Source organism: Pongo abelii, chromosome 2, assembly GCF_028885655.2.
Source record: "Pongo abelii isolate AG06213 chromosome 2, NHGRI_mPonAbe1-v2.0_pri, whole genome shotgun sequence".
NCBI lineage: Eukaryota > Metazoa > Chordata > Mammalia > Primates > Hominidae > Pongo > Pongo abelii.
Genome location: NC_085928.1, coordinates 195,214,942 through 195,242,044, shown reverse-complemented (window position 1 = coordinate 195,242,044; position 27,103 = coordinate 195,214,942). Strand labels below are relative to the sequence as shown.

At 39.6% G+C, this 27,103-nt stretch overlaps 1 protein-coding gene across 1 annotated transcript in view; it reads left to right on the top strand.

Moving 5' to 3' along the window:
* Nucleotides 1-27,103, top strand: part of EHHADH (enoyl-CoA hydratase and 3-hydroxyacyl CoA dehydrogenase) — a gene marked incomplete at its 5' end in the record, with an annotated part of 66,766 nt that overhangs the window by 21,722 nt on the left and 17,941 nt on the right. The window contains 2 exon segments of the mRNA NM_001134134.1: nt 2,074-2,185; nt 13,459-13,563. Of these exon segments, the coding sequence (NP_001127606.1) occupies nt 2,074-2,185; nt 13,459-13,563 (217 nt within the window).

Sequence of the window (27,103 nt, the reverse complement as noted above, 5' to 3'; positions counted from 1 at the left end):
AAGACCAGCCTGACCAACATGGAGAAACCCTGCCTCTACTAAAAATACAAAATTAGCTGGGCGTGGTAGCACATGCCTGTAATCCCAGCTACTTGGGAGGCTGAGGCAGGAGAATCGCTTGAACCCAGGAGATGGAGGTTGCAGTGAGCCGAGATCGCACCATCGCACTCCAGCCTGGGCAACAAGAGTTAAACTCTGTCTCAAAAAAAAAAAAAAAAAAAATCATTATAAGTGGCGGCATAATATTCAATCATATAGCTATACCAGAAGTTATTTAACCATTTCCCAATGGTGTTTTAATTTTTATAAATGCTTATAAATAAATATGCATATATGTCCTAAGTGCTCCTTTTCTGTGTCCCTCTTACCATAACCTGTACCCTGAGTGCAGATCTGAGTTACTAGCAATAAGTAAAGAGGTAGAGATGGGCAGTGATGGAAAGAATGGTGATTGACTGTTAGGAAAACCTCTTGTAAGACAGGCCTCACATATGTGAGGTATTTTGGAACTGCTAGAATCACAATCTGGGTAAATGGCAGTCCACATTTAAGTACCCTCCTCTCACCCTTATACCTGTAAATGGCTAACAGATCCTTAGCCACTTTTAAATGGAATGGGCCAAGAAAGGCAATAAAATAAAGGACTCAAGCTCACCTTCTTGTCTGGACTAAGATTACTGTCTGACTTTAAAAAAAAAAAAACAGCCTTTTGGAGATGTAATTTGCATGCCATACAATTCATTCATTTAAAGTGTACAATTCAATGGTATATGAGTATATTCTCAGAGTTGTGCAACCATTATCACAGTAAATTTTAGAACATTTTATCACCCCAAAAAGAAACCTTGTGTCCTGTAGCAGTAATCCTCCATCACCTTCTGCTATCCTAAGCACCCACTAATCTACTTTGTCTCTATAGATTTGCCTATTCTGGATATTTCATATAAACAGAATCATACGATATGTGGTCTCCTGTGACTGGCTTTTTTTGTTTAGCATGTTTTGCCTCTTCTGGATATTTCATATAAACAGAATCATATGATATGTGGTCTCCTGTGACTGGCTTTTTTTGTTTAGCATGTTTTCAAGGTTCATCCACGTTGTAGCATGAATCAGTTCTTTATTGATTTTGCTGAATAATATTCCATTGTATGGATGTACCACCTTTCATTTATCCACTAATCATAGATGGACATTTGGGTTGCTTCTACTTTTTTGGCTTTTATGAACCATGATGCCATGAAAATTTGTATACAAGATTTTTGTGGGCATATGTTTTCATTTCTCTTGGGTATATACGCAGGAATGGATTTGATGGGTCATATGCTAACTCTATGTTTAACATTTAAGAAACTGCCAGATTGTTTTCCAAAGTGTCTACTCTGTTTTATATTCCCACTAGCAATGTATGAGGATTCTGTATTCTCCATATCCTCTCCAACACCTGTTATTATCTGTCGTTTTTTAAATAGCCATCTTAGTGGGTATAAAGTGTTACCTTGTGGTTTTGATTTGTATTCCTCTGATGGCTAATGATATTGAGCATCTTTTCAAGTGCTTACTGGCCATTTGTATCTCTTCTTTGGAGAAATGTCTATCCAGATCCTTTGCCCATTTTTAACAGGTTGCTTGTCTTTTATTATTGATTTGTAAAGTTCTTTATATATTCTAGATAGAAATCCTATATCGGATATATAATTTGTACGATATATATATTCTCTCCCATTCTGTGGGTTGTCTTTTCACTTTCTTGTGTTTCCTGATTCTTGCAGGACTCCAGAAAGTTGTTTCCGAAGAATATTATTTTTGTTGGCTGAGACAGGTCATTTTACAGTCAGCGAATAAATATGTAAGAAGCTAAAAATGTGTTTCAACACGAAGAGTTAGGGACAGCACAGCTCTGTTTATGCTGTTAATTAAAGAAAAGGATGTGCACTAATTTGCCCTGTAGAAATCTTGCTGAATTCAGTGACACCATGCTTTTGAGAATCCAGGAAATCCAGGGAAATGCTTGCCTTAACTCTGAACGTATCATCTCATGCTAATGGCCTTTATGCCTTCAATATTTGATAGGCTCAAGTTGGCTTACCAGAAGTTACACTGGGACTTCTCCCTGGTGCAAGAGGAACCCAGCTTCTCCCCAGACTCATTGGAGTTCCTGCTGCACTTGACTTAATTACCTCAGGTCAGTATAGACCTTGGCAACAACTGTCTAGATTAGTGTGAAGAATTGGACTAGGATTTAGAAAAATTCTGGCTTGACCACCTACTCCCTATGTAACCGTAAAAGGATTCTTGAACTTCTTGGCCTCTCGATTTTCTGATCTGTAATATGGAGAACTACCTTTCTGAGCTTCTCAAACGTTATCATGAAGATCAAACGTGAGAGCCTTTTAAATGAAAGTGCATGCAAAGAGCGAATCAAATTTAGGATTTTATTTCAGTTCAAGTGACTATTCATAAACACTGGTGTTCACATAGAGTGCATTATATTCAGAACTAATTTAGAAATTGTAATATATGCCGGGCGCAGTGGCTCATGCCTGTAATCCTAGCACTTTGGGAGGCCGAGATGGGCAGATCACTTGAGGTCAGGAGTTGGAAACCAGCATGGTGAAACCCCATTTCTATTAAAATACAAAAAAATTACCCAGGCATGGTGGCAGGCACCTGTAATCCCAGCTACTCGGGAGACTGAGGCAGGAGAATCACTTGAACCCAGGAAGCGGAGGTTGCGGTGAGCTGAGACTATGCCACTGCACTCCAGCCTGGGCAACCGAGCGAGACTCATCTAAAAAAAAGTTGTAATATAAATGAGAAAACCATAATTTTCAAGGTATGTTTTCAAATTTTAATATGAAAATGACTAAATTTTTCATTTGCAAGTATTAAGATATCAGCTAGAAATGCAAGTTGTTCTTTTTATTTTCTTTTTTTTGAGACAGAGTTTCGCTCTTGTAGCCCAGGCTGGAGTGCAGTGGCATGATCTCGGCTCATGGCAACCTCCACCTCCTGGTTTCAAGCAATTCTCCTACCTCAGCCTCCCAAGTAGCTGGGATTACAGGCATGTGCTACCAGGCCCAGCTAATTTTGTACTTTTAGTAGAGATGGGGTTTCTCCATGTTGGTCAGGCTGGTCTCAAACTCCCAACCTCAGGTGATCTGCCTGCCTTGGCCTCCCAAAAGTGCTGGGATTACAGGTGTGAGCCACCACATCCGGCCAGCCCAGTGCTTTTTAAGTTGTTCTTTCTCAGTAGAGAATGTGAACACTACAACACTAGACCACATCTAGAGACCCTGGATTTACTCTCTTTCTCTCTCTCTCTCTCTCTCTCTCTCTCTATATATATATATATATATTTTTTTTTTTTTTTTTTTTTTTGAGATGGAGTCTCACTCTGTCGCCAGGCTGGAATGCAGTGGAGTGATCTCTGCTCAGTGCAACCTCCGCCTCCTGGGTTCAAGTGATTCTCCTGCCTCAGATTTACCATATATTTGTTTGTAAGACATTAAAGAGACTTTCAGTTGAGGTAAGGTTAGAAGAAAGAACATATACAACAATATACTTCAAACAGATATAACTAATAATAAGAATTTAGATCAGTCATTTTACTTTTTTGTGCCTTATTTTCTTTATAAATGTACCTAGGAATAGTACCTACCATATGGTGGTGTGGTGAAAATTGGATAAGTTAATACATACAGTGTCCTTAGGACAGCCCTACACATGGTAATAACTCCATAATTGTTAGATATATATTATTATTATTTATTATTTATTTATAATTTTTTTTTGAGATGGAGTTTTGCTCTAGTTGCCCAGGCTGGAGTGCAATGGTGCAATCTCAACTCACCACAACCTCCGCCTCCCAGGTTCAAGCAATTCTCCTGCCTCAGCCTCCCAAGTAGCTGGGATTACAGGCATGCACCTCCACACCTGGCTAATTTTTGTATTTTTAGTAGAGACAGGGTTTCTCCATGTTGGTCAGGCTTGTCTCAAACTCCTGACCTCCGGTAATCTGCCTGCCTCAGCCTCCCAAAGTGCTGGGATTACAGGTGTGAGCCACTGGGCCCAACCTATTTTTTTTTTTTTTTTTTTTTTTTTTTGAGACGGAGTTTCACTCTTGTTGCCCAGACTGGGATGCAATGGTGCGATCTCAGCTCACCGCAACCTCTGCCTCCTGAGTTCAAGCGATTCTCCTGCCTCAGCCTCCCAAGTAGCTGGGATTACAGGCATGCACCACCACGCCCAGCTAATTTTGTATTTTTAGTAGAGTCGGGGTTTCTCCATGTTGGTCAGGCTGGTCTCGAACTACCGACCTTAGGTGATCCGCCCGCCTTGGCCCCCCAAAGTGCTGGGATTACAGGCGTGAGCTGCTGCGCCCAGCCAGGTATATATTATTATACCCAAAATCTGTCTTTTTTAGTAAAAGAGGAAAATTGAAGAAAAACGAGATGAAGATCTTGGTATTAGACTATATCCTGAAGAACAGGCAATAAAAAGAGCACAAGCTTTAGAATCAGAGACCTGGCTTTGAATCCCAGCTCTACCACATATAAATAATATGCCTCGTGCAACTTAATTTTTATTTATTCATCCAGCAATTATTAATTTTCTCTCACATGCTGGGCCCTTTTCTAGGCATTAGGCCTATAACAGTGAACTGAACCAACAAAAATTTCTGCCTTCATGGAGATTATATGAAGAACAGAACAATAATCACAACAATAATCATCATTGTCATATTTCATCAATTCAAAAATGTCCTTTTTGAATTGCTTTCAAAGTGAGATGACTCTCAGATTCATTGTAAGTCATGGTTTAATTTACAGGTTTTTTTTTTCCTAGTTTCTGTGTCAGGAATTTTGGAGCAGCTTACTTGGGATATAGCTCAGGGTTTGTCATGCGATTGGAGTCAAGACACTGTGACTAGGGCTGTAGTCATCTGAAGGCTTGACTAGCACTGGAGGATCTACTTTCTTTCTTTCTTTCTTTCTTTTTTTTTTGGAGATGGAGTTTCACTCTTGTCACCCAGGCTGGAGTGCAGTGGCACAATCTTGGCTCACTGTAACTTCCATCTCCTGGGTTCAAGTGATTCTCCTGCCTCAGCCTCCTGAGTAACTGGGATTACAGGCGTGCGCCACCATGCCTGGCTAATTTTTGTATTATTAGTAGAGACAGAGTTTCACCATGTTGGCCAGGCTGGTCTTGAGCTCCTGACCTCAGGTGATTCACCTGCCTCAGCCTCCCAAAGTGCTGGGATTACAAGCATGAGCCACTGCGCCCAGCCTGGAGGATCTACTTTCAAGATGACCCAGTCACATGGATGACTAGATGGTGCTGACCTTGGCAGGAGGCTTCCTTTCCTATGCACGGGGACCTCTCCATAGAGCTTCCTGAGTATTCGCACAATGTGACAGCTCGCTTCCTCCAGAAAGACACCACAGTGTCTTTTATGACCTACCGTTAGAGTCACATGCCATCTTTTCTAAACTCTCCTATTGGCTATGCAGGTCTTCTCTATTCAATATGGGAGGAAGCTTGAATACCAAGTGGTTAGACTTGCTGGGGGTCACTTTGGAGACTAGCCACCACAACTGTATGCACACACATATCCCTACCTAATATATAATTTAGATAGATAGATAGATAGATAGATAGATAGATAGATAGATAGATAGATAGATAGTCAGGTGGAGATAAGTGCTAAGAAAACACAAAACAGAAAGGGAGAGATATAAAATGTTAGGAATGGGAGGTGAATTAATATTTCAGTTAGGGTAGCTGGAAAAGGCTTCTCTACAAAATGACATCTGAGTAAAGACCTGAAGAAGATAAGGAAGTTTGTTATGCCAATATCTGGAGGAAGAAATCCCACATAGAGAAAATAGCAAGTACAAAGCCCTGAGGCAGGGACATGCTTAGAATGTTCAAAGAACAGCAAGAAGGTCCATGTAACTGGAATGAAATGAGTAGGGGAAAAGTAGTAGAAGATGAAGCCATACCTTGTTGGGCTTGGAAGGTTATAGAAAGAACTTTGGCTTTTCTTGTGAATGAGGAAGAAAGGCATTGGAGTGTTTCAAGCAGAGGAGTAACATGCTCTCACTTAGGTTTTTCAAAAAATCACTCTGGCTGTTGAAAATATACTAATTGGAGACAAGGACAAAAATAGGAAGACTGAGGGCTGCTATCATAATCCAAGGGAGAGATGATGGGGGCTTGGATCTGAGTGGTGGCAATGTAAATCATAAGATATGGTCAGATTCTGGAGATATTTTGAAAGTAGAGCCAACAGGATTTTGTGACAGAGCAGATACAAGATGTGAGAGAAAGAGGAGAGTCAAGGATGATCTAATGACCGGAGTGGGTAGCTGGAAGGATGGTGCCATCACTAAGACTGGGATTTCTGCTGATAGAGCAGGTTTTAGGAAGTATCACAAGAGCTTCATTTGGGACATGTTAAGTTTGAGAGGCCTGTTACACATCCAAGTGGAGATGTCAAATAGACAATTGGATAGACAGGCCTGGGGTTTAGGAGAGAGAGGTCTTCTGAACGCCTCTAAGCCTCTGTTTTCTCATCAGTAAACAACCACATGGTTGTTTTAAGGAATAATGAAATAACATGACATGCTTCTGATATAGTGCCTGTTAAACAGACCAGACCACATTTCATAAACGGTGTCTGGCCCCCAAAGATGTCCACATCCTAATTCCCAGAACCTGTGAATATATTATGTTACATTCAAAAGAACCTTTGTATGTGTGATTACATTAAAGATCTTGAGAGGGAGATTACCCTGGACTATCTAGCTCAGCCCATTTTATCACAAGGGTCCTTATAAGAGGGAAGCAGGAGGTCAGAGAAGAGAGAAGACGCTATGTGCTGGCTTTGAAGATGGCGGGAGACATCACAAGCCAAGTAATGTAGGCAGCTTCTAGAAGCTGGAAAAGACAAGGAAAACATTCTTTCTTACAGCATCCAGAAGGAACACCTTCTGCTGACCTATTTTAGACTTTTGACATCTTAAACTATAAGATAGTAAATGTGTGTTTTAAGCCTCTAAGTTTGTGGTAATTTGTTACAGCAGTAATACGCTACTAATAAGAAAGCTATTAGTAATCACGATATTCAGAATCCTGCTTTGGTTTGGAAAATATTTTTTTCTTTCTTTTTTTTTTTTTGGTGACAGGGTCTCATTCTGTCTCCCAGACTGGAGTACAGTGGCACAATCTCAGCTCACCACAACCTCCACCTCCCGGATTCAAGTGATTCTCCTGCTTCAGCCTCCCCAGTAGCTGGGATTACAGGCGCGTGCGCCACCACACCCGGCTAATTTTTTGTATTTTTAGTAGAGACAAGGTTTCACCATGTTGACCAGGCTGGTCTCAAACTGCTGACCTCAAGTGAGCCACCCGCCTCGGCCTCCCAAAGTGCTGGGATTACAGGTGTGAGCCACTGTGCCCGGCCGAATTTTTTTTTTTCTAAGAAAGGGTGTTAAAGAAAAAGATTAGTTAAATTGTGAAAGTTGAAGATTCCCTACTGATGTGAATGAGGAAAAAAAGTGCCAACTTTGTAGGCACTGTTCCCATAGGAAATTAATAAGTAAATAGATTTAGGTGGCTAACCCTTTCTGATCTTCTGAAATCCATAAGAGAGGTAATTCTGGAAAGTAGAGTGGTTACAACAGCAACCTTCTCCACAATTTCCTTAAAATGCCGTCTGAAAATGAACGAATCTTTAGCAGTAACCACAAAGGATATGCCTGATCATATTGCAGTTCGTTCGCTGATGTTCTCCGTCCAATCAACTGACAGGACTACATGTGTCCTGCTCCTCTTTCTGTTTTATTTTCTAGGCGCTGTCCTCTTTGTTCACAGAAAAGCATAGAAAGCTCTGCTGTATTCTCATAAAGCTTGGCCCCAGCCCTGATAAGTTTCTCTATACTCATTCACAGGACAGGCTTTGAGCTCTAGACTTCAGTGGGATACCTCTTACTACCCAGAATACTGTGGGGGGAAAGAGGAATTGGGAGTAACATCTTTATCCTGCCTGCCTTTTAGCTGTAGGTCCAGGTGGGTTTTCTCTATACATTTTTTAGTACTAGCACCTCAAGGCTCTCAGGCAGAAATAATTAATATCAGCAAATATTGTTCTATGACCAAAAGAAAGAGACACACAAAAATTCTTAAAACTAAAACAACTGCAACCCTAAAACCTATGAAAATATTTTATGACTTAAAAAAAAGAAACGTAAACATCAGTCTGCTGAAACACTAAAGAAAACAAAAACTTTTAGAAAACTCACATTATTCTAAATTAGAAAAGAAAATATTTTGTTAAATAAGAACACTGTATTTAAAATCAAAACCTTAGCCAAAATAATTTCTTTTTGAAGCAATAAAAAGATGTGATAGGATAGATTACAGAATCAACAACATGGAGGATAAAAAGAGACACATCTAAAGAATTCAGAAGAATTTAACAAAAAGATAAATAAAATGTAAATGAAGATAGCAGACATGGAAGATACATAACAGAGGTCTCTGCTTTGAATAATAAGTGCTCCCAAAGCACAAGGCAAAAAAAATGAAAGCAATAACTAAAAGAAAAAATAGAAGAAATTCTTCAGACATTAAATAGCATCAGAGATTGTACTTTAACAAGCATGCCATTTTCCTGGAAAAACTGATGAGGAGATAATTCTTTGATGTGTCTTGGTAAAGATTTTAAACTTCCAGAAAATAGAATCCTGCAAGCTTCCCAAGGATAAAAACAAATAAAACGAAAGGTTACTTTCAAAGGAACTAAAATTATACCAGCCACAAGTAAATGCTGTGGAACATTCACATACTAGGATGCTATGTAATATTTATGAAGAATGATGATCTAAATCACAAGGTTCTTAAAGTGTGGTCCAGGGACTCTTGGGTGTGGCCTAAGACCTTTACAGAGTCCTTGAGATCAGATCTATTTTCATAATAATAAGACATTACTTGCCTTTCTCACAAATGTGTAGTGGAATTTTCCAGAGACTGTAATATGCCGTGTCCTATCACAACAGATTGAATGCAGAAGCAATAGGAGAATGAGAATGCAGCTGTCTTCTGTTAAATCAGACAGTAAATAAATTTGCAAAAATATAAAACAATTGCACTCTTCTCACTAATTTTTAAATTTTTTATATAATTATTTTGCATAAAAACATGTATGCTAACATGCAGTGAGTTTATTATTTTAAAATGAGCTAATAAAGAAACATTTTTAAAGCTTGCAGTGATTTTTCTTTTTTTTTTTTTTTTCTGAGATGGTATCTCCCATTGTCGCCCAGGCTGGAGTGCAGTGGCACGATCTTGGCTCACTGCAGCCTCCACCTCCCGGGTTCAAGCAGTTATCCTGCTTCAGCCTCCAAGTAGCTGGGACCACAGGCTCGTGCCACACCCAGCCAATTTTTGTATTTTTAGTAGAAACAGGGGGCGGGGGGCCCCATGTTGGCCAGGCTGGTCTCAAACTCCTGACCTCAGGTGATCCTCCCGCCTTGGCCTCCCAAAGTGCTGGGATTACAGGTGTGAGCCACCACATCTGGCCTTGTAATTTCTACACCCAGACAAAAGCTTGCAGTTTTAATTTCTAATACAGTAAATATTGATAGATATAACCTACATAAACGCAAGCTTTTTGGAGTTCTCCATAATTTTTAAGAGTGCAAAGGGGTCCTAAGACCCGTTTGAGAACTGCTAGTAGAAATTCATATCTTTTGACATAGAAACCATGATATAAAATTGTGTATACATTAGCCAAATGAGAAAATAATGTGAGGCAGGCCGGGCACAGTGGCCCATGCCTATAATCCCAGCACTTTCGGAGTCCATGGCAGGTGGATCACCTAAGGTCAGGAGTTTGATACCAGCCTGGTCAACATGGTGAAACCTCGTCTCCACTAAAAATACAAAAAAGTAGCTGGGGGTGGTGGCGTGCGCCTGTAGTACCAACTACTCGAGAGACTGAGGCAGGAGAATCACTTGAATCCGGTAAGCAGAGGTTGCAGTGAGCTGAGATTGCACCACTGCACTCCAGCCTGGGTGACAGTGAGACTCCATCTCAAAAAAAAAAAAAAAAAAAAAGGAAAAAAAAATATCATGAGGCTATATGCATTAAAAATGGATTTTTCCTTTAAATGGGGGGATGATTTTATAAATCTGTAGTGTATAAAAGGATAGTTAGACCAGAAATATGACATTTATTTCCTTCAATAAATCAAGTTAGATATTGTTTTAATTTATAATGGTATAATAAGTACAGTTTAAAGAATGTGAACTATTTTAAGTATGTAATGTCAAATTCATAAAAGGATGCTTAGGATCCAACCTACTACAGAAATTCAAAGCACATGAGACAATTTATTGTGCAAAAGACAAAATAGGAAGCAAAGAAGCCTAAAATATAGGAGGAAATCATAATAATGTGAAATGAGTCTGTAAATTTGAGGGTTTACAGAAGCTTAAAGCATATGGGGGAATATTGAATAATTTTGTGGCCTTATTTGCAGTATTGCCTGAAACCAAGATTATTGGAAGAAATCAGGAAAACTGGCTTTGACAAAAAGAAATAAAATGAACTAGGACTGGCCTTTTCCCAAAGCACTGCTTAAAGAAACATCACTATTTTTAACATGCAGAAAAGAGGTAAAAACAGTAAGAATATGATGGGGTTTTGATTTGCATAGAAAAGGTCACAGTGAATTAGAAGAAAGCTAACAGTAGGATTATACACCTGTCTTTTTAAGTAGTCTGCACAATTTTAGGAAAACCTGAATATGACATTTGGAAAGAGTTCCGTGTGGAAAAAAATTGTAAAGGTTAGAAAAGAAGCTATCAAGAAAATTGGAAAAAATTGAGATTACTCAGGTTGGAGAAGAGACCTCTCAGCCTCAGTTCCCTTAGGGCACACAGGGTTCTTATTAGAGCCCATTGGACAGTGGTTGTCATCTACACTTAACGATGTCATAAGAAAAAACAATTTTAAATTACAGCCCAAGAATCTGGATTGGATATACAGAGCCATGTCTTTAGATCCTTAGTTCTTTGAAACAGGATAAAAGTCCAGCTATGCATCATTGAACAACGAGATATATTCTGAGAAATCATTAGGCAAGTTTGTTGTTATGTGGCCATCGTGGTTTACTTACACAAACCTAGATGGTATAGCCTATTACACACCTAGGCTATAAGGTATGGCCTATTGTTCCTAGGCTACAAACCTGTGCAGCATGTTACTGTACTGAATACTGTAGGCAATTGTAACACAATGGAAAGTATTTACGTATCTAAACACATCTAAACATAGAAAAGGTACAGTAAAAATATGATATTGTAATCATATGGGACCACCATCATATATGTGTTGTTGACAGAAATGTTATTATATGGTATATGACTGTACTTGGAATCCCATTAACTCTGTTAGAATAGTAGTGGTACTCTCCCAATTTTGTGAAATCCAAGCCAGAAGAAATCATTACAGCTAAAGAAATTTTTAGTCTATCTGGGAGTAGCTCACATTCTCCCTGCTTAGTTGACCTCAAAATCCTTTTCTAATACTATCCAGGTTTCCATATCCCATTTTCTGTTTGCTTGGTTCCCTTAACCTGGGTAGGCTGATTTACTGTCTCCTTACCAAAGTGATTTTATACACAGGATACTTGACCCCGGAAACCACTTATGTACTTCCTACCCTACTCCTTACTCCAGGAGATCTGAAAGCCTGTTTTCAGAGATACTTGCAGAAAACTGCCCAAATACTGCTTTTCAAAGAGACACCTACCAAAAAAAATCACTGAACTTTCTACCCAATCAAGAAAACTCATTTGTAGTTCTCTGAAGCACTAATAAGAACCAGGAATGGAGGGTTTGTCTCCGATGGCATCCACCAACACTGTAAGTGCAGTGAAGACTGTGGGACTGTTGCCACCAAGACAGATTTGATGGTTTCTTTTCAGAAAGCAAGATGGTACTGGCAAGAAAGCAAGCAATGTGTCACTGTCTCCTTCCTTCTGACCCTGGGGTAGGGGATGCTGATATCCCCTACCTCTTACCTCAGAATATGCAGATCAAATTGCATATTTACAACTGGTGAAGAACTGTCAAGGCAAATTTAGGAACGGTGCAAACCCTCATCAAACTTCTATATCCCCTATTGCTGACATTCTGTACTGGAGGATGCCAATGGCATGATTGGACACTAAATGTACCAGCACCACCACTGCCAGACACTAGATATTGGCACCTGTGAAATGAGATTTAACCTGTTGCTGCTGCTTAGTGTCACTAACTCCAAGCTAAAAACCCTCAACAGAGCACTCAGTTCACTAACTGGGGTCATGGGCCACACTCCAGCTGCCACAGTCAAATTGTCAATTGTCTAATCATCTGTGTCCTTTTCAGCTTCTGTAGTAGGAGGCAGGGCTTCAAAGCTCACACAATAGCAATTCCACAAACTAAGGGAGGAGTTGAGATGCTGGGTAGCCAAAAACTGGCAGAAGTCCTTCCCATTTGTCCTGTGTAATTTTAATTATACCTTATAGAATGTCAACTTAATTTTTTTCTCATTGAGCTAACCATATTTTTGTCTGGAGACTATCTTTTTTTAAATTTTTTCTCTCTCTCTTTTTTTAGAGATGGAGTCTACCTCTGTTGCCCAGGCTGGAGTGCAGTGGTGTGATCTCAGCCCAGTGTAATCTCCACCTCCTGGGTTCAAGCGATTCTCCTGCCTCAGCCTCCTGAGTAGCTGGGATTACAGGTGCCCCACCACCATGCCCAGCTAATTTTTGTATTTTTAGTAGAGACAGGGTTTCACCATGTTGGCCAGGCTGGTCTCGAACTCCTGACCTCAGGTGATCTTCCCGCCTCGGCCTCCCAAAGTGCTGGGATTACAGGCGTGAGCCACCGTGCCCGGTCCTTTTTTTTTTTTTTTTTTTTAACCAACCACAGCCAATGGTGTGTGCTAGGGATAAGGTAGATACTATATATTACTCGGCTGCTACTACTTCTATTATTATTATTAAAAACTAAACATCTCACATTTCTATGGAGATTTGTAGTTCATAAAGTACTTCTATAGAGATTTATAGAACATAAAGAGAATCTATTATTCTTATTTAATAATCAGAATTACTGAGATAAGCCTAATTATTGCCATTTGCCAATGAGGAAATTGTGGTCCTGGTGCAGTTCTTCATGGTCACACAAATAGTGGAAACTAGAGCTGGAGCTTGAATCCAAGTTTCCTGGTTACCTCAGTGGTGATCTTTCTACTCTTTCAGTGAGTGTGGTTCTTACTTATTTCGTTCAATAATAGATATTTATATCCAGACAGCCTTTCCTACTAGAGAGAGTAATGCTTTTGCTTTAATCTTACATCGTTCTTTGATTTTTTGTTGTTGTTGTTGTTGTTTATTTCAGGAAGACATATTTTAGCAGATGAAGCACTCAAGCTGGGCATTCTAGATAAAGTTGTGAACTCAGACCCGGTTGAAGAAGCAATCAGATTTGCTCAGAGAGTTTCAGGTAAGAAGATAATAATAAAAATAGCCAAAGACTGTAAACAAGATACATGTTCATTTAAATAAGAAACTCCTGGCCAGGCGCAGTGGCTCACGCCTGTAATCCCAGCACTTTGGGAGGCCGAGGTGGGCAGATCACGAGGTCAAGAGATCGAAACCATCCTGGCTAACATGGTGAAACCCCATCTCTACTAAAAATAGAAAAAATTAGCCAGGCGTGGTGGCAGACACCTGTAGTCCCAGCTACTCAGGAGGCTGAGGCAGGAGAATCGCTTGAACCCAGGAGGTGGAGCTTGCAGTAAGCAGAGATTGTGCCACTGCACTCCAGACTGGGAGACAAAGCAAGACTCTGTCTCAAAAAATAAAAATAAATAAATAAATAAAAATAATAAAAATAAAAATAAATAAATAAGGAACTCTTATGGTACATCCATGTGATAGAATGTGATACTGCTTAAAAATGAATGAGAAACTGTGTGTACTGATATGGTATGAAGCCCATGATACATTATTAAGTGAAAAAAGCATTATTGTATATAGTAGTTTGCCATTGGTGTAACAAAAAGGAGGGGTGGGATAGAATATGGGGAAAATGTATATATCTAACTGTTCATGCATAAAATATTTCTGTAGAGATTCACAAATGTTTAATCTCTGGCTGCCTCTGGGAATAGGGCTGGTCAGCCAGCAGAAGCTACTGGAAGGAGACTTTTCACTGTTTACCTGCTGTAGCTTTTTAAATTTTTTATCACATGAATGTTTTTCCTATTAAAAAAGAGGGACTCCTCCCTAACTCATTTTATGAGGTCAGCATCATCCCGATACCAAAACCTGCCAGAGATACAACAAAAAAACAAAACTTCAGGCCAATATCCCTGATGAACATTAATGCAAAAATCCTCAATAAAATACTGGCAAACTAGGCCAGGCACAGTGGCTCATGCCTGTAATACCAGCACTTTTGGGAGGTCGAGGCGGGTGGATCACTTGAGGTCAGGAGTTCGAGACCAGTCTGGCCAACATGGTAAAACCCTGTCTCTACTAAAAATACAAAAATTAGCTGGGCATGGTGGCGCACACCTGTAATCCCAGGTACTTGGGAGGCTGAGGCATGAGAATTGCTTGAACCCAGGAGGCAGAGGTTTCAGTGAGCTGAGATCGTGCCACCACACTCCAGCCTGGGTGACAGAGCGAGACTCCATCTCAATTTAAAATATATACATATACTGGCAAACTGAATCCAGCATCACATCAAACAGCTTATCCACCACGATCAAGTCGGCTTCATCCCCGGGATGCAAGGCTGGTTCAACATACACAAATCAATAAACATAATTTATCACATAAACAGAACTTGACAAAAACCACATGATTATCTCAATAGATGTAGAAAAGGACTTGGATAAAATTCAACATCCCTTCATGTTAAAAACTCTCAATAAACTAAGTATTGATGGAACATACCTCAAAATAATAAGAGCCGTTTATGACAAACCCATAAGCAATATTAGACTGAATGGGCAAAAGCTGGAAGCATTCCCTTTGAAAACTGGCACAAGACAAGGATGCCCTCTCTCACCACTCCTATTCAACATAGTATTGGAAGTTCTGGCCAAGGCAATCAGGCAAAAGAAATAAAAGGTATTCAAGGGCTGGGCGCAGTGGCTCCTGCCTGTAATCCCAGTACTTTGGGAGGCTAAGGTGGGTAGATCATGTGAAGTCAGGAGTTCAAGACCAACCTGGCCAACATGGTGAAAGCCTGTCTCTACCAAAAATACAGAAATTAGCTGGGCGTGGTGGCAGGTTCCTGTAATCCTAGCTACTTGGGAGCCTGAAGCAGGAGAATTGCTTGAACTCGGGAAGCAGAGATTGCAGTCAGCCGAGATCACGCCACTGCACTCCAGCCTAGGTGACAGAGCGAGACTACTTCTCAAAAAAAAAAAAAAGATACTAAAATAGGAAGAGGGGAAGTCAAACTGTCTCTGTTTACAGATGACATGATCCTATACCTAGAAAACCCCATCTTCTCAGCCCAAAAGTTTCTTAAGCTGATAAGTAACTGCAGCAAAGTCTCAGGATACAAAATCAATGTGCAAAAATCACAAGCATTCCTATATACTAATAGTAGACAAGCAGAGAGCCAAATCATGGATGAACTCCCATTCACGATTGCTACAAAGAGAATAAAATACCTAGGAATACAGCTAACAAGGGAAGTGAAGATTCAAGGAGAACTACAAACCACTGCTAAAGGAAATCGGTAGAGGACACAAACAAATGGAAAAATATCCCATACTTGTGGATAGGAAGGAAGAATCAATATTGTGAAAATGGCCATACTGCCCAAAGTAATTTATAGATTCAATGCTATTCCCATTAAATTACCATTGACATTTTTCACAGAATTAGAAAAAAAACTACTTTAAAATTCATATGGAACCCAAAAAGAGCCCATATAGCCAAGACAATCCTAAGCAAAAAGAACAAAGCTGGAGGCATCACACTACCAACTTCAAACTATACAACAAGGCTACAGTCACCAAAACAGCGTGGTACTGTACTAAAACAGACACGTAGACCAATGGAATAGAATAGAGAACTCAGAAATAAGTCCACACATCTGCAACCATCTGCTCTTTGACAAACCTGACAAAAACAAGTAATGGGGAAAGGATTCCCTATTTAATAAATGGTGCTGGGAGAACTGGCTAGCCATATGCAGAAAATTGAAACAGGACCCTTTCCTTACATCTTATACAAAAATTAACTCAAGATGGATTAAAGACTTAAGTGTAAAACCCAAAACTGTAAAAACCCTAGAAGAAAATCTAGGCAACACCATTTGGGACACAGGCATGGGCAAAGATTTCATGATTAAAACATCAAAAGCAACTGCAACAAAAGCTAAAATTAACAAATGGGATCTAATTAAACTAAAGAGCTTCTGCACAGCAAAAGAAACTATCATCAGAGTGAACAGACAACCTACAGAATGGGAGAAAATGTTTGCAATCTATCCATCTGAAAAAGGTCTAATATCCAGAATCTGCAAGGACCTTAAACAAATTTACAAGAAAAAAACAACCCCATTAAAGAGTGAGCAAAGGACAAGAAAAACAGACACTTCTCAAAAGAAGACGTTTATGCAGCCAACAAACATATGAAAAAAAGCTCAGCATCACTGATCATTAGAGAAATGCAAATTTAAACCACAATGAGATACCATTTCATGCCAGTCAGAATGGCGATTACTAAAGTCGAGAAACAACAGATAGATGCTGGTGAGGCTATGGAGAAATAGGATCGCTTTTACACTGTTGGTGGGAATGTAAATTAGTTCAGCCATTGTGAACGACAGTGTGGCGATTCCCCAAAGACCTAGAACCAGAAATACCATTTGACCCAGCAATCCCATTACTGGATATATACCTAAAGGGATATAAATCATTCTGTATTATAAAGATACATGCATGTGTATGTTCATTGCAGCACTATTCACAATAGCAAAGACATGGAACCAATCCAAATGCCCATCAATGATAGACTGGATAAAGAAAATGTGGTACATATACACCATGGAATACTATGTAGCCATAAAAAGGAATGAGATCATGTCCTTTACGGAACATAGATGGAGCTGGAAGCCATTATCCTTAGCAAACTAATGCAGGAACAGAAAATGAGATACCACATCCTCTCACTTATAAGTGGGAGCTGAGCAATGAGAACACATGGACCCAGGGAGGGGAACAACACATACTGGGGGTTGTCAGCAGAGGGGAGGGGGAGGGGGAGCATCAGGATAAATAGCTAATGGATGCTGGGCTTAATATCTAGGTGATGGGTTGACAGGTGCAGCAAATCGTCATGGCACACGTTTACCCTATGTAACAAAACTGCACATTCTGCACATGTATCCCAGAACATAAAATTTAAAAAAATATTAAAACAACCAACCAGACAAACACTTCAGTAGATCAAAGACAGGCTGTGCTAGTCTGTTGTGTTGCTATAAAGAAAATCCTGGCCAGGCGCGGTGGCTCACGCCTGTAATCCCAGCACTTTGGGAGGCCGAGGCGGGCAGATCACGAGGTCAGGAGATCGAGACCATCCTGGCTAACACGGTGAAACCCTGTGTCTACTAAAAAATACAAAAAATTAGCCAGGCGTGGTGGCGGGCGCCTGTAGTCCCAGCTACTCGGGAGGCTGAGGTAGGAGAATGGCGTGAACCCGGGAGGCGGAGCTTGCAATGAGCCGCGATGGCACCACTGCACTCCAGCCTGGGCGACAGAACCAGACTCCATCTCGAGAAAAAAAAAGAAGAAAATCCTGAGGCTGGGTAATTTATAAAGAAAAAAGGTTTAATTGGCCTACAGTTCCACAGGTTGTACAAGCATGGTACCAGCATCTGCTCAGCTTCTGGTGAGGTCTCAGACCTTTTACCCGTGGTTGAAGGTGAAGCAGGAATAGGCACGTCATATGGCAAGAGAGCAGGAGAGAAGTGTGAAGGTCCCAAACTCTTTTTTTTTTTTTTTTTTTTTTTTTTCTGAGACGGAGTCCTGCTCTGTTGCCCAGGCTGGAGTACAGTGGTGCAATCTTGGCTCACCACAATCTCTGCCTCCTGGGCTCAAGTGATTCTCTTGCCTCAGCAGCCCGAGTAGCTGGGACTACAGGTGTCCACCACCATGCCTGGCTAATTTTTGTATTTTTAGTAGAGACGGGGTTTCACTATGTTTGCCAGGCTGATCTCGAACTCCTGACCTCGTGATCTGCCTGCCTTGACCTCCCAAAGTGCTGGGATTACAGGCATGAGCCACCGCACCCGGCCCCAAACTCTTTTAAACAAGCAGATCTCTCATCAACTGAGTGAAAACTCTCTTATCACCAAGGGGATGGTACTAAACCGTTCCTGAGGGATCAGCTCCCTTGACCCAGTAACCTCCCACCAGGCTCCCACCTCAAACAATGGGGATCACATTTCGACATGAGATTTGGAGCGGACACACATCTAAACCATATCACAGGCTCTATAATTTACCGCAGTAAAGCTGTGGGCCTTGAGAACTTCTGTCTCCACAAACTGAGTTATGTCTTTCTCTCAGTGGTTTCTTACTTTATGGACTCGGGATGTTCCTTTCAGAGTTCTTTCAGTGGCACTCCTAGAGGTTTTTTTGTTTGTTTCTTTTTAAACAGTTTCTTTTCAGTCTATGGGTGTTGTCAGCTTTAAATCAGCAAGATGGAGAGGGTAAAAATTGCCAGAAAAAAATAATTGGGAAGAGTATTGGGTTACAGGCAGAACAGAGTGCTGGTCTCCCGCTTGGTGGCAGGCAATGGCCCAGTGTTGTTCAAAGGCATTCTTTTGAAGGAGTCATTCTTTTGTTGACCTTGGCAGAGACCAAACACTTTCCTGAAATAATCTTTCTTTTTTGTGGCTCTAGCCAATTACTGTTTCAATGTGAAAGTAAAAGCTTGAACTGGAGAGGTGAGGAACAATGGGGAGAAAATAATGGAGACACCTAATGAGAATCAGCAGGTCCTTGCCCAAATAGAAATAAATTTCCTACTATTTTTCTCTGCCTTTCAGGCAACCTTCACTGTGTTTTCATCATTGTGCTTCCCGAGGGGGCTTATTGTTTTGTTAGAAGTCACTTGACAGACTACACAGCAAAGGCTATTTGCATTTGGAGGTCCCTAAATGATTCTTTGGTTTGCTAAAGGTAGACCCGTGTCTGTCATTCACATCTGTAGTTTTAGTTTGTAAAGGTCTCAATTTCAACAGGAAGTTCTTTTCCTTAAGTGATTTCCCTAGATTCTGATTTGAGAATTAAGTTACTTCAAGAAATAGATGAGGTTCATGATCTAGGAGACCTGGATTCAGGTCTCAACCTTAGCTACATTTATAAAACGGTCTGGTTATAACTTTAATTTATTCACAGTTTAAAATTAATTGTAAACATTAAATTAAACATTTTTACTTTATAAAACTTACAAAATAGTGTTTAATCTCAATGACATTATACAGTTTGTCCACTTGGTGGCATCCAAATATTGAGGCACCATTTCCTTTAAACCTGTAATTCACCTTTTAACACTTCAGGGCTTTAGACAATTATGTATTACTATTTTAAACTGTAATCATGAAGACTATATAGAAAAATGTAAAATTGTGGTATAAAAATGTGTAGAATATAAATGTACATGTATTTGCAATTATACAGTGTATAATCGTGTATAGAGTAATGATCATTATCTAGAGTATGTATGAATACAAATACAAATGGAAAGGAAATAAGCAAAAATGAAAATGTTAGTTTTTCTCCAAAATTTCTTAAGTGATTTTTGCTTTTGTTTTGTTTTATTCTCCAGCTTAGGATAAGTTAGTTTTCTCAAACATTTCTAAATTATTTTTGGTTTTGTTTTTATTTTTTCCAGCTTTATTGAGGTGTAATTTCTACAAATAAAATTGATGCATTTTAAGGGGAGAGTTTGGTGAATTTTGGTAGTTGTTTACAGTTGTGTAACCATTGGCACAATCAAAATATAGTTCTATCACCCTAAAAAGTATTCTCATACCCATTTCCCATAAATCCTTTTTTCTTCCCCTTGGCCGCAGGCAACCAGTGACCTACTTTCTGTCATAGTTTTATGGTTTTTTTAGAATTTCATATGGATGAAATCATGCAGTAGTATATAGTCTTCTGTGGCTGGCTTTATTTTGTATAATGTTTTTGAGAGCCATTCCTATTGTTGCATGCATTAATATTTTGTTCCTTTTTATTGACTTGTATTCCACATTGTGGGTAAACCACAATTTGTTTATCCATTATCAGTTGATGGACATTTAGTTTGTTTCCACTTTGGGCCTACACAAGTCTTTGTAGACATAGTTTTTCCTTTTTTTTGGGTAAATACCTGAGAATAGTATTGCTGGGTTGTAATAAGTGTATGCTTGACTCTTAAATGCTTTTTAAAATTTATTAATAAAAAAATCAGTGACTTAAAAGACACTAATTTTTGCCAAGCAGATCAGAACAGATGGAAAAAATACGGTGAGATTGAGTTTAAATAAGCTGTCATTAGAATGCTCGTAATACATCCTGTATAGAAGGCAACTGGACACTCACTTACAGAGGCTTAAAATTACTCATACCTTTTGACTTTGCTTTTCTATTCCTAGGAATTTACCATAGAGAAATAATCACATAAATACACAAAGATTTGTATACAGTAATGCTCACTAAAGCTTTTAGATTATCATAAAATATTGGAAACAACTCAAATATTTAGTTTTGGGAAATTAATTATGTAAAAACGATAATCTCAATGAACTGACTCCGTTCAGCTATTACAACTTCCATTTTTAAAGAAAGTTGAAGAACTTGGAATATTGCTTACATATAGTATTAAGAAGAAAACAGCCAGATAGAAAATTTTACAAGTGTGTGCGTGTGTTCTTATACGTATTTGCATAAGGAAAAAACTACAAGGCGATGTAACAAATTTTCAGTAGTGGTTGTACTTGGGTGGTAGGTAATCTAGACTCTTGATTTGAAAAAAATTTATCTTTTCCTAATATCTGAGTCATTAAATTTACCCCCCCAAAAAAAGGGATGCCTTTGGGAGGCCAGTGTGGAAAGGATGCAGTCTGTTAGAGAAATGGGCTCGGGACTGGAGGTCAGGAGAGACAGAGGTCTCAGCCTTAGCTACAGGGACCTTAACAAATCACCTTTGGGGCTTTATTTTATGTATTGGTAAAAGAAAGGGTTCAACAAAATTAGTTGGTTTCAAATCATGTTCTGAGACCTCACAGGCTACAGTGGTTGGGTGCCTAGTTATTTGTCCTTGCAACAACTCAAGCAAGGTTTTGGGGTGTAATGTCTGTTTTGGGGTTTAATGATTAGATCCCATGGAAACCCTTGGACTTTTACTGTTTTTTCTTTTTTAAATGAGTTCCACTGTTTGAAATCCTATGATTTCTTGGTGCTGCTTTGTAATAGACAAACGCTGGAGATCAAGGTAGAGAAAAGGACAGATCAACCAAGGATTAATTCAGAATCTTATCTAAATTTGCCATTTATTCTCTTACCAAATTTGTAGTTTAAGGAGGCCTATTTATTTTGCCTTTCATTTTCATTTGAGGTCTTGTGCCTATCTTTTCTTTTTGTGCTTCCCCACTTCCCTCTTTTTTCTCTTTTTTTTTTTTTTTTTTTTTTTTTGAGACGGAGTTTCGTTCTTGTTGCTTAGGCTGGAGTGCAATGACATGACCTCGGCTCACTGCAATCTCTGCCTCTCGGGTTCAATCAACTCTCCTGCTTCAGCCTCTGGAGTAGCTGGGATTACAGGCATGCGTCACCACACTCAGCTAATTTTTGTAGTTTTAGTAGAGATGGAGTTTCACCATGTTGGCCAGGCTGGTCTTGAACTCCTGACCTCAGGTGATCCACCCGCCTCTACCTCCCAAAGTGCTGGGATTACAGCCGTGAGCCACCGCACCCAGCCTCTTCGTTTTAAATACAGTTGTTAGTGTGTGGTCATTTAGCAGAAGAAAATTGATGGATTAACTTGAAGGAAAGTTTCCACAAAAATTCGATATGTTAATTACATTAAATATATATGCATTTATTAGAAATCTATAGTTATGGAAAGCTAGAGCAATTGTCTTGATCTAGAGCCATGGTCCTCAGACTTCACTGTGCATCAAAACTGCTTTTTGGTGGGCTTGTTAAAGCATGGTTAGCAGGGCCCCACTCATTACTTTCTGATTCATTAAATCTGGGGTGAGGCCCAAGAATTTGTATCTCTAACAAACATGCTTAGGTGATGTTGATGCTGTGTTCTGGGGATCACACTTTGAGAACCATTGATATATAGAGAACAAGGGTAAGAAAGGAGATAATTTTTGCTAGTTTTGATTTTTTTACACCTGACACGCAAACACTACCTATAGTCTTTTTTTTTTTTTAATGAGACAGAGTCTTGCTTCTTCACCCAGGCTGGAGTACAATGGTGCAATCTTGGCTCGCTGCAACCTCCGCCTCCTGGGTTCAAGCAATTCTCCTGCCTCAGCCTCCCAGGTAACTGGGATTACAGGCACATGCCAGCACACTCGGCTAATTTTTGTGTTTATAGTAGAGACGGGGTTTCACCATGTTGACCAGTCTGGTCTGGAACTCCTGACCCCAAGTGATCTACCTGCCTCTGCCTCCCAAAGTGCTGGGATTACAGGTGTGAGCTACCGCACCTAGCTGCTATAGTCTTAAAGATATTTTTGTAAATCAGTTATGAAAGGCATGGTTAAAATACATACACATATGGTTGCACAACCTTGTGAATATTCTGAAAAACACTGAACCATACACTTTAAAGTGGTGACTTTTGTGGTATGCAAAGTCTGCCTCTGTCTTTAAAAATACATGTAAAATTTTTGTATTCCCTTTTCCCATTTGTAACCATATTCCAATTATTCAGCCTGTTCTCACTCCCACTGCTCAAATGTTTGCTTTAAAACAACAATAACAACAACAACGAAAGAAGAAGATGAAGAACATTTATTTAGTTTCTACTTCTTATAGGAAAGGAGGGAGAAAAGGGAATTTCCAATGGTCAATGTTCCAATCAGCGCTTTTGGAACCAGTTACGGGTGGGAAGGGAGTGTAGAAGGTTAGCATACCTAAAATGCAATTTGGGACTTAGCTGCACATTTCTCTACAAACTTAACACTATATCCTGGTGAGCTGGCTGTGGAAGTTCATTAGCTTTATGCATTTTAATGTTCGTATTCTATGAAGCTTCCCAGACTACTGCAGTGCAATGGATTTAGCAGTGCAATGCAGAATTACTTGGCCAAACCAAATTGCATTGGCTAAACTAGGGAGGGGAGCATCCTGTAAAATGCTGTATATTTGCACGTGCATGTGGCTAGCAGCCTGCCTGTTTCTGAACTAAGAACTCTTGTTCTCATGTGCACGTTTCTGGCATGACGCTGAATGTGTGTGCTGTTATTCAAAGACCAAGAGACTACAGGCTCTCTCTCTCTCTCCCTTCCGCAGCTGGAATGGGCACAGGGAATTATCCAACTGGCAGTCTCAACTCTGGAACCTAATGCTCCGTTTTTGTCTCTGTAATGAACCCTTGTGCTGTTCCTGTGGCTGTGCTGGGCTGTGTTAGCCACTTTTAACAATTCTAATTCTGCCTAAAGCCCTTGGTCTATTTGTTCTTTTGGAGTTGTGGCTTTTAAAAAACCTTAGTGGCTTTATTTATCGTTCTCTTCATTTTATCTTCTTCACTTTGTAATTTATTTTTACCTGCTGTGAACATTTATATGAACATGTTTCAAAAGAGCAGAGTGACCTGCCTTACATAGGAGGCCTACGCACATGTCTAAATTGAGCTTCCTTTTCACTTGCTAGACAAGTTCTGTGGGTCACCTTCTTGAAGCCCGTTAATGTGCAGTTATTCTGTCTGTCCTTTGCAAAGCTTTTATGATGGACACAGCTTTCTGTTTATCAGGGTTAGAGAGAGAGAGAGAGACAGATTCCTTGATGTCTGTGTTCACGATTTCCGTGAACCGCATGTTGAGTCTCTCTTTATCCTAGGCAGAGAAAATCTTTTCCTGCCATTACACCAAAAGAAGAAGGGAAAATAATCACCTCCTTTTCTTCCTTCAGAAACGTGACTCACTTATCTTTTTTATCAAAAATGTCATAGAATACCTCATAGAACTAAGAAAAATGTGAATGGATCAAGGAAAGAATTCAATTAATTGTATATTTGAATCACTGATTAGTTCCTTTCCTCCCCATTTCCCTGGGCAGCCAATGCTGATGCTGACATACTGACACTTGCCTCTCTTATTGTATAGGTACTGCTGAGTGACTTGAAAACTACCAAGTATTCAAGAAATACACTTTGAAAACAACTGTACTCATAGACCCAAAGGGGAAATTCTGAATATCTTATAACCGAAGTTGTAAGATAACAGCATCCTTAGTTATAGCTGCAGCGAGAAAGAGATAGGAAATTGAGCAGGGAAAAACTATCTATGATTGTGCCCGGATCCAAAATTTTCCAGTGGATATGCTTAGTTTGGCCCTAGGACTGGTCTAGACAAGTGCCTTGGATAGCTCCCAAAATGCCCATATGCAGTCTGCGAGGTTTTCAGTGTCCCCGGGATAATAGGATTATGCTGATCAGAAATAATTACTGCACACCATTAAGCAGGCTTTCTTTTCATTTCAGTTTTGTTCTCTCCTCTCTTTTTTTCCCCCGTCTTTTCTTTTCAATCTCTGGCCTAAAATGAAATTGCCAGGAACTGCAGCTGTCCTTGATTCAGTGGCGGACAACACTCTCTGCTCTTGGAGCTCCCAGAGGCTATACCTTAAAATCAGCTTCTGAACTTTTCAAGAGTAGTCTTACTAGGCCCCACCTTTATATATTCCTTTTTTTTTTTTTTTTTTTGAGACAGAGTCTCACTCTGTCGCCCAGGCTGGAGTGCAGTGGCACAATCTCGGCTCACTGCAACCTCTGCCACCCAGATTCAAGCGATTCTCCTGCCTCAGCCTCCCGAGTAGCTGAGACTGCAGGCACCCACCGCACCTGGCTAATTTTTGTATTTTTAGTAGAGATGGGGTTTCACTGTCTTGGCTGGGCTGGGCTGGTCCTGACCTCCTGACCTCATGATCCACCTGCCTCGGCCTCCCAAAGTGCTGGGATTACAGGTATGAGCCACTGTGCCCGGCAAAGATTCTTAACTGAATCTATGGTGAGGCCTGGGTATGATTACTCTTAAAAAATTCAACAGTTAATTTTGAGGTATGATGTGGGCATCTGAACTTCTTAAACTCTTCAAATAAATCTGATGTGTGCTATGATGTTGAGAAGCACCCCCAGGAATGCTGGGAACAGAGGTAGTATCACAAGACAGAGATCCAACTCTAAGATATCCCAGCGCTGTCTATGCCCTGTTACATGGCATAGATTGCACCAGAAGACCAGCCTGCCTTCCTCTTCCACTTGTGCCTCCATGCTCTTGTTCTCTCCTTCCTCTCCCCATCGTCCATTCTTGTCTTCCTTTTAGGTCACCGGCACATTAAATCATCTGTAGACCCTGGGAGAGTTCCCATTCTTCTCTGCTGAGTTTGCTTTCCCTTAAATTGAGGATTGGGCTAACTCTTTGGGTAATTGAGCAAGTAATTGGTGGGCCTGTTGGATACAGTTCATGTTTTTTCAAAGTAGTAGGGTGAGAGGGACCACATGCCTATAACCACTGTCTTCTCTCCATTCCTGAATCCTATTCTTTAACATCATATGGGAAATCATTAATTTAGAAACTCATTCTTTCCAACACTACTTACTAATCAAGCATTAAGAAAATATTCTTGTCTCTTTGATTTAAAAAGGAGGCTGAGATTATACAATATATCTATACTACCATGTGCACATGATTACATCCAAACCTTACTCACGTTTGTTTGGACACGCCTAACACACCAATGCCAGAGGGGCTCAATGCCAGATGGGCTTATGTTCTATGTCTTTTTATGGTGAAACTGCTCTGGTATAAGCCCTGGTAGGCTTTCTGTCTAAATAACTAAGATGTACATTTTTTATAAAATGGTTTTATTTTTTAAGAGATGCCAGTACATTATAGAAAACAACTTCTGGTATAGCTGAAGTTTTGGTAACTATAAGTTGTTATGAATTTATTATTTTATGAAAACTTTGGAATCATTCTGTAAAGTTATTTTTTAAAATAGTACCATAAGGATTCTTATTAAAATATCATATATAATACATATGGAAAATATTTATATTTTTATGCTATTAAATATTTATATCCAGGAGCATAGGGCTTTTCTGTTTTTATTAAGGTCTTATTTTATGTTCTTCAATAAAATGGTATAGTTATCTTCTGAAAGGTCTTGTACCTTTCTTGATAAATTCATTTCTAGATACACTTTAACAGCTTTAATGAGGTGTGATTTGCCTTATAGATTGTGCAGCCATCCCCATAAATCAATTTTAAGACTTGTCCACTCCCACAAAAAGTTTTTTCATGCCCATTACCACTAACTCCTACTCACATCCCCAGCCCTAGGCAACCACTGATCTTTCTGTCTCTATAGATTTGCATTTTTTGGACATTGGATCTAAATGGCATCATACAGTATGTAATGTTTTGCATCTGGCTTCTTTTAGTTAGCATAATGTTTCTCTGAGGCTCATCTGTATCTGTATTGTAGCATGTATCAACAGTTTGATCCTTTTTATTGCTGAATAATATTCTATTGTATGGCTCTATCAAATTTCTTTATTCATTCAACAGTTGATGGATGTTTGGATTGTTTCCAGATTTTGCTATTATAAATAATGCTGCCATGAATATTTGTAGACAAGTTTTCTTTATGGCATATGCTTTCATTTCTCTTGTGTAGATTCCTGGGAGTGAAATTGCTGGGTTGAACAATCAGTTTATGTTTATCTTTTTAAGAAACAACTAAACTGTTTTCCAAAGCAATGTGCTGTTTTACACTCTCAGAAGCAAT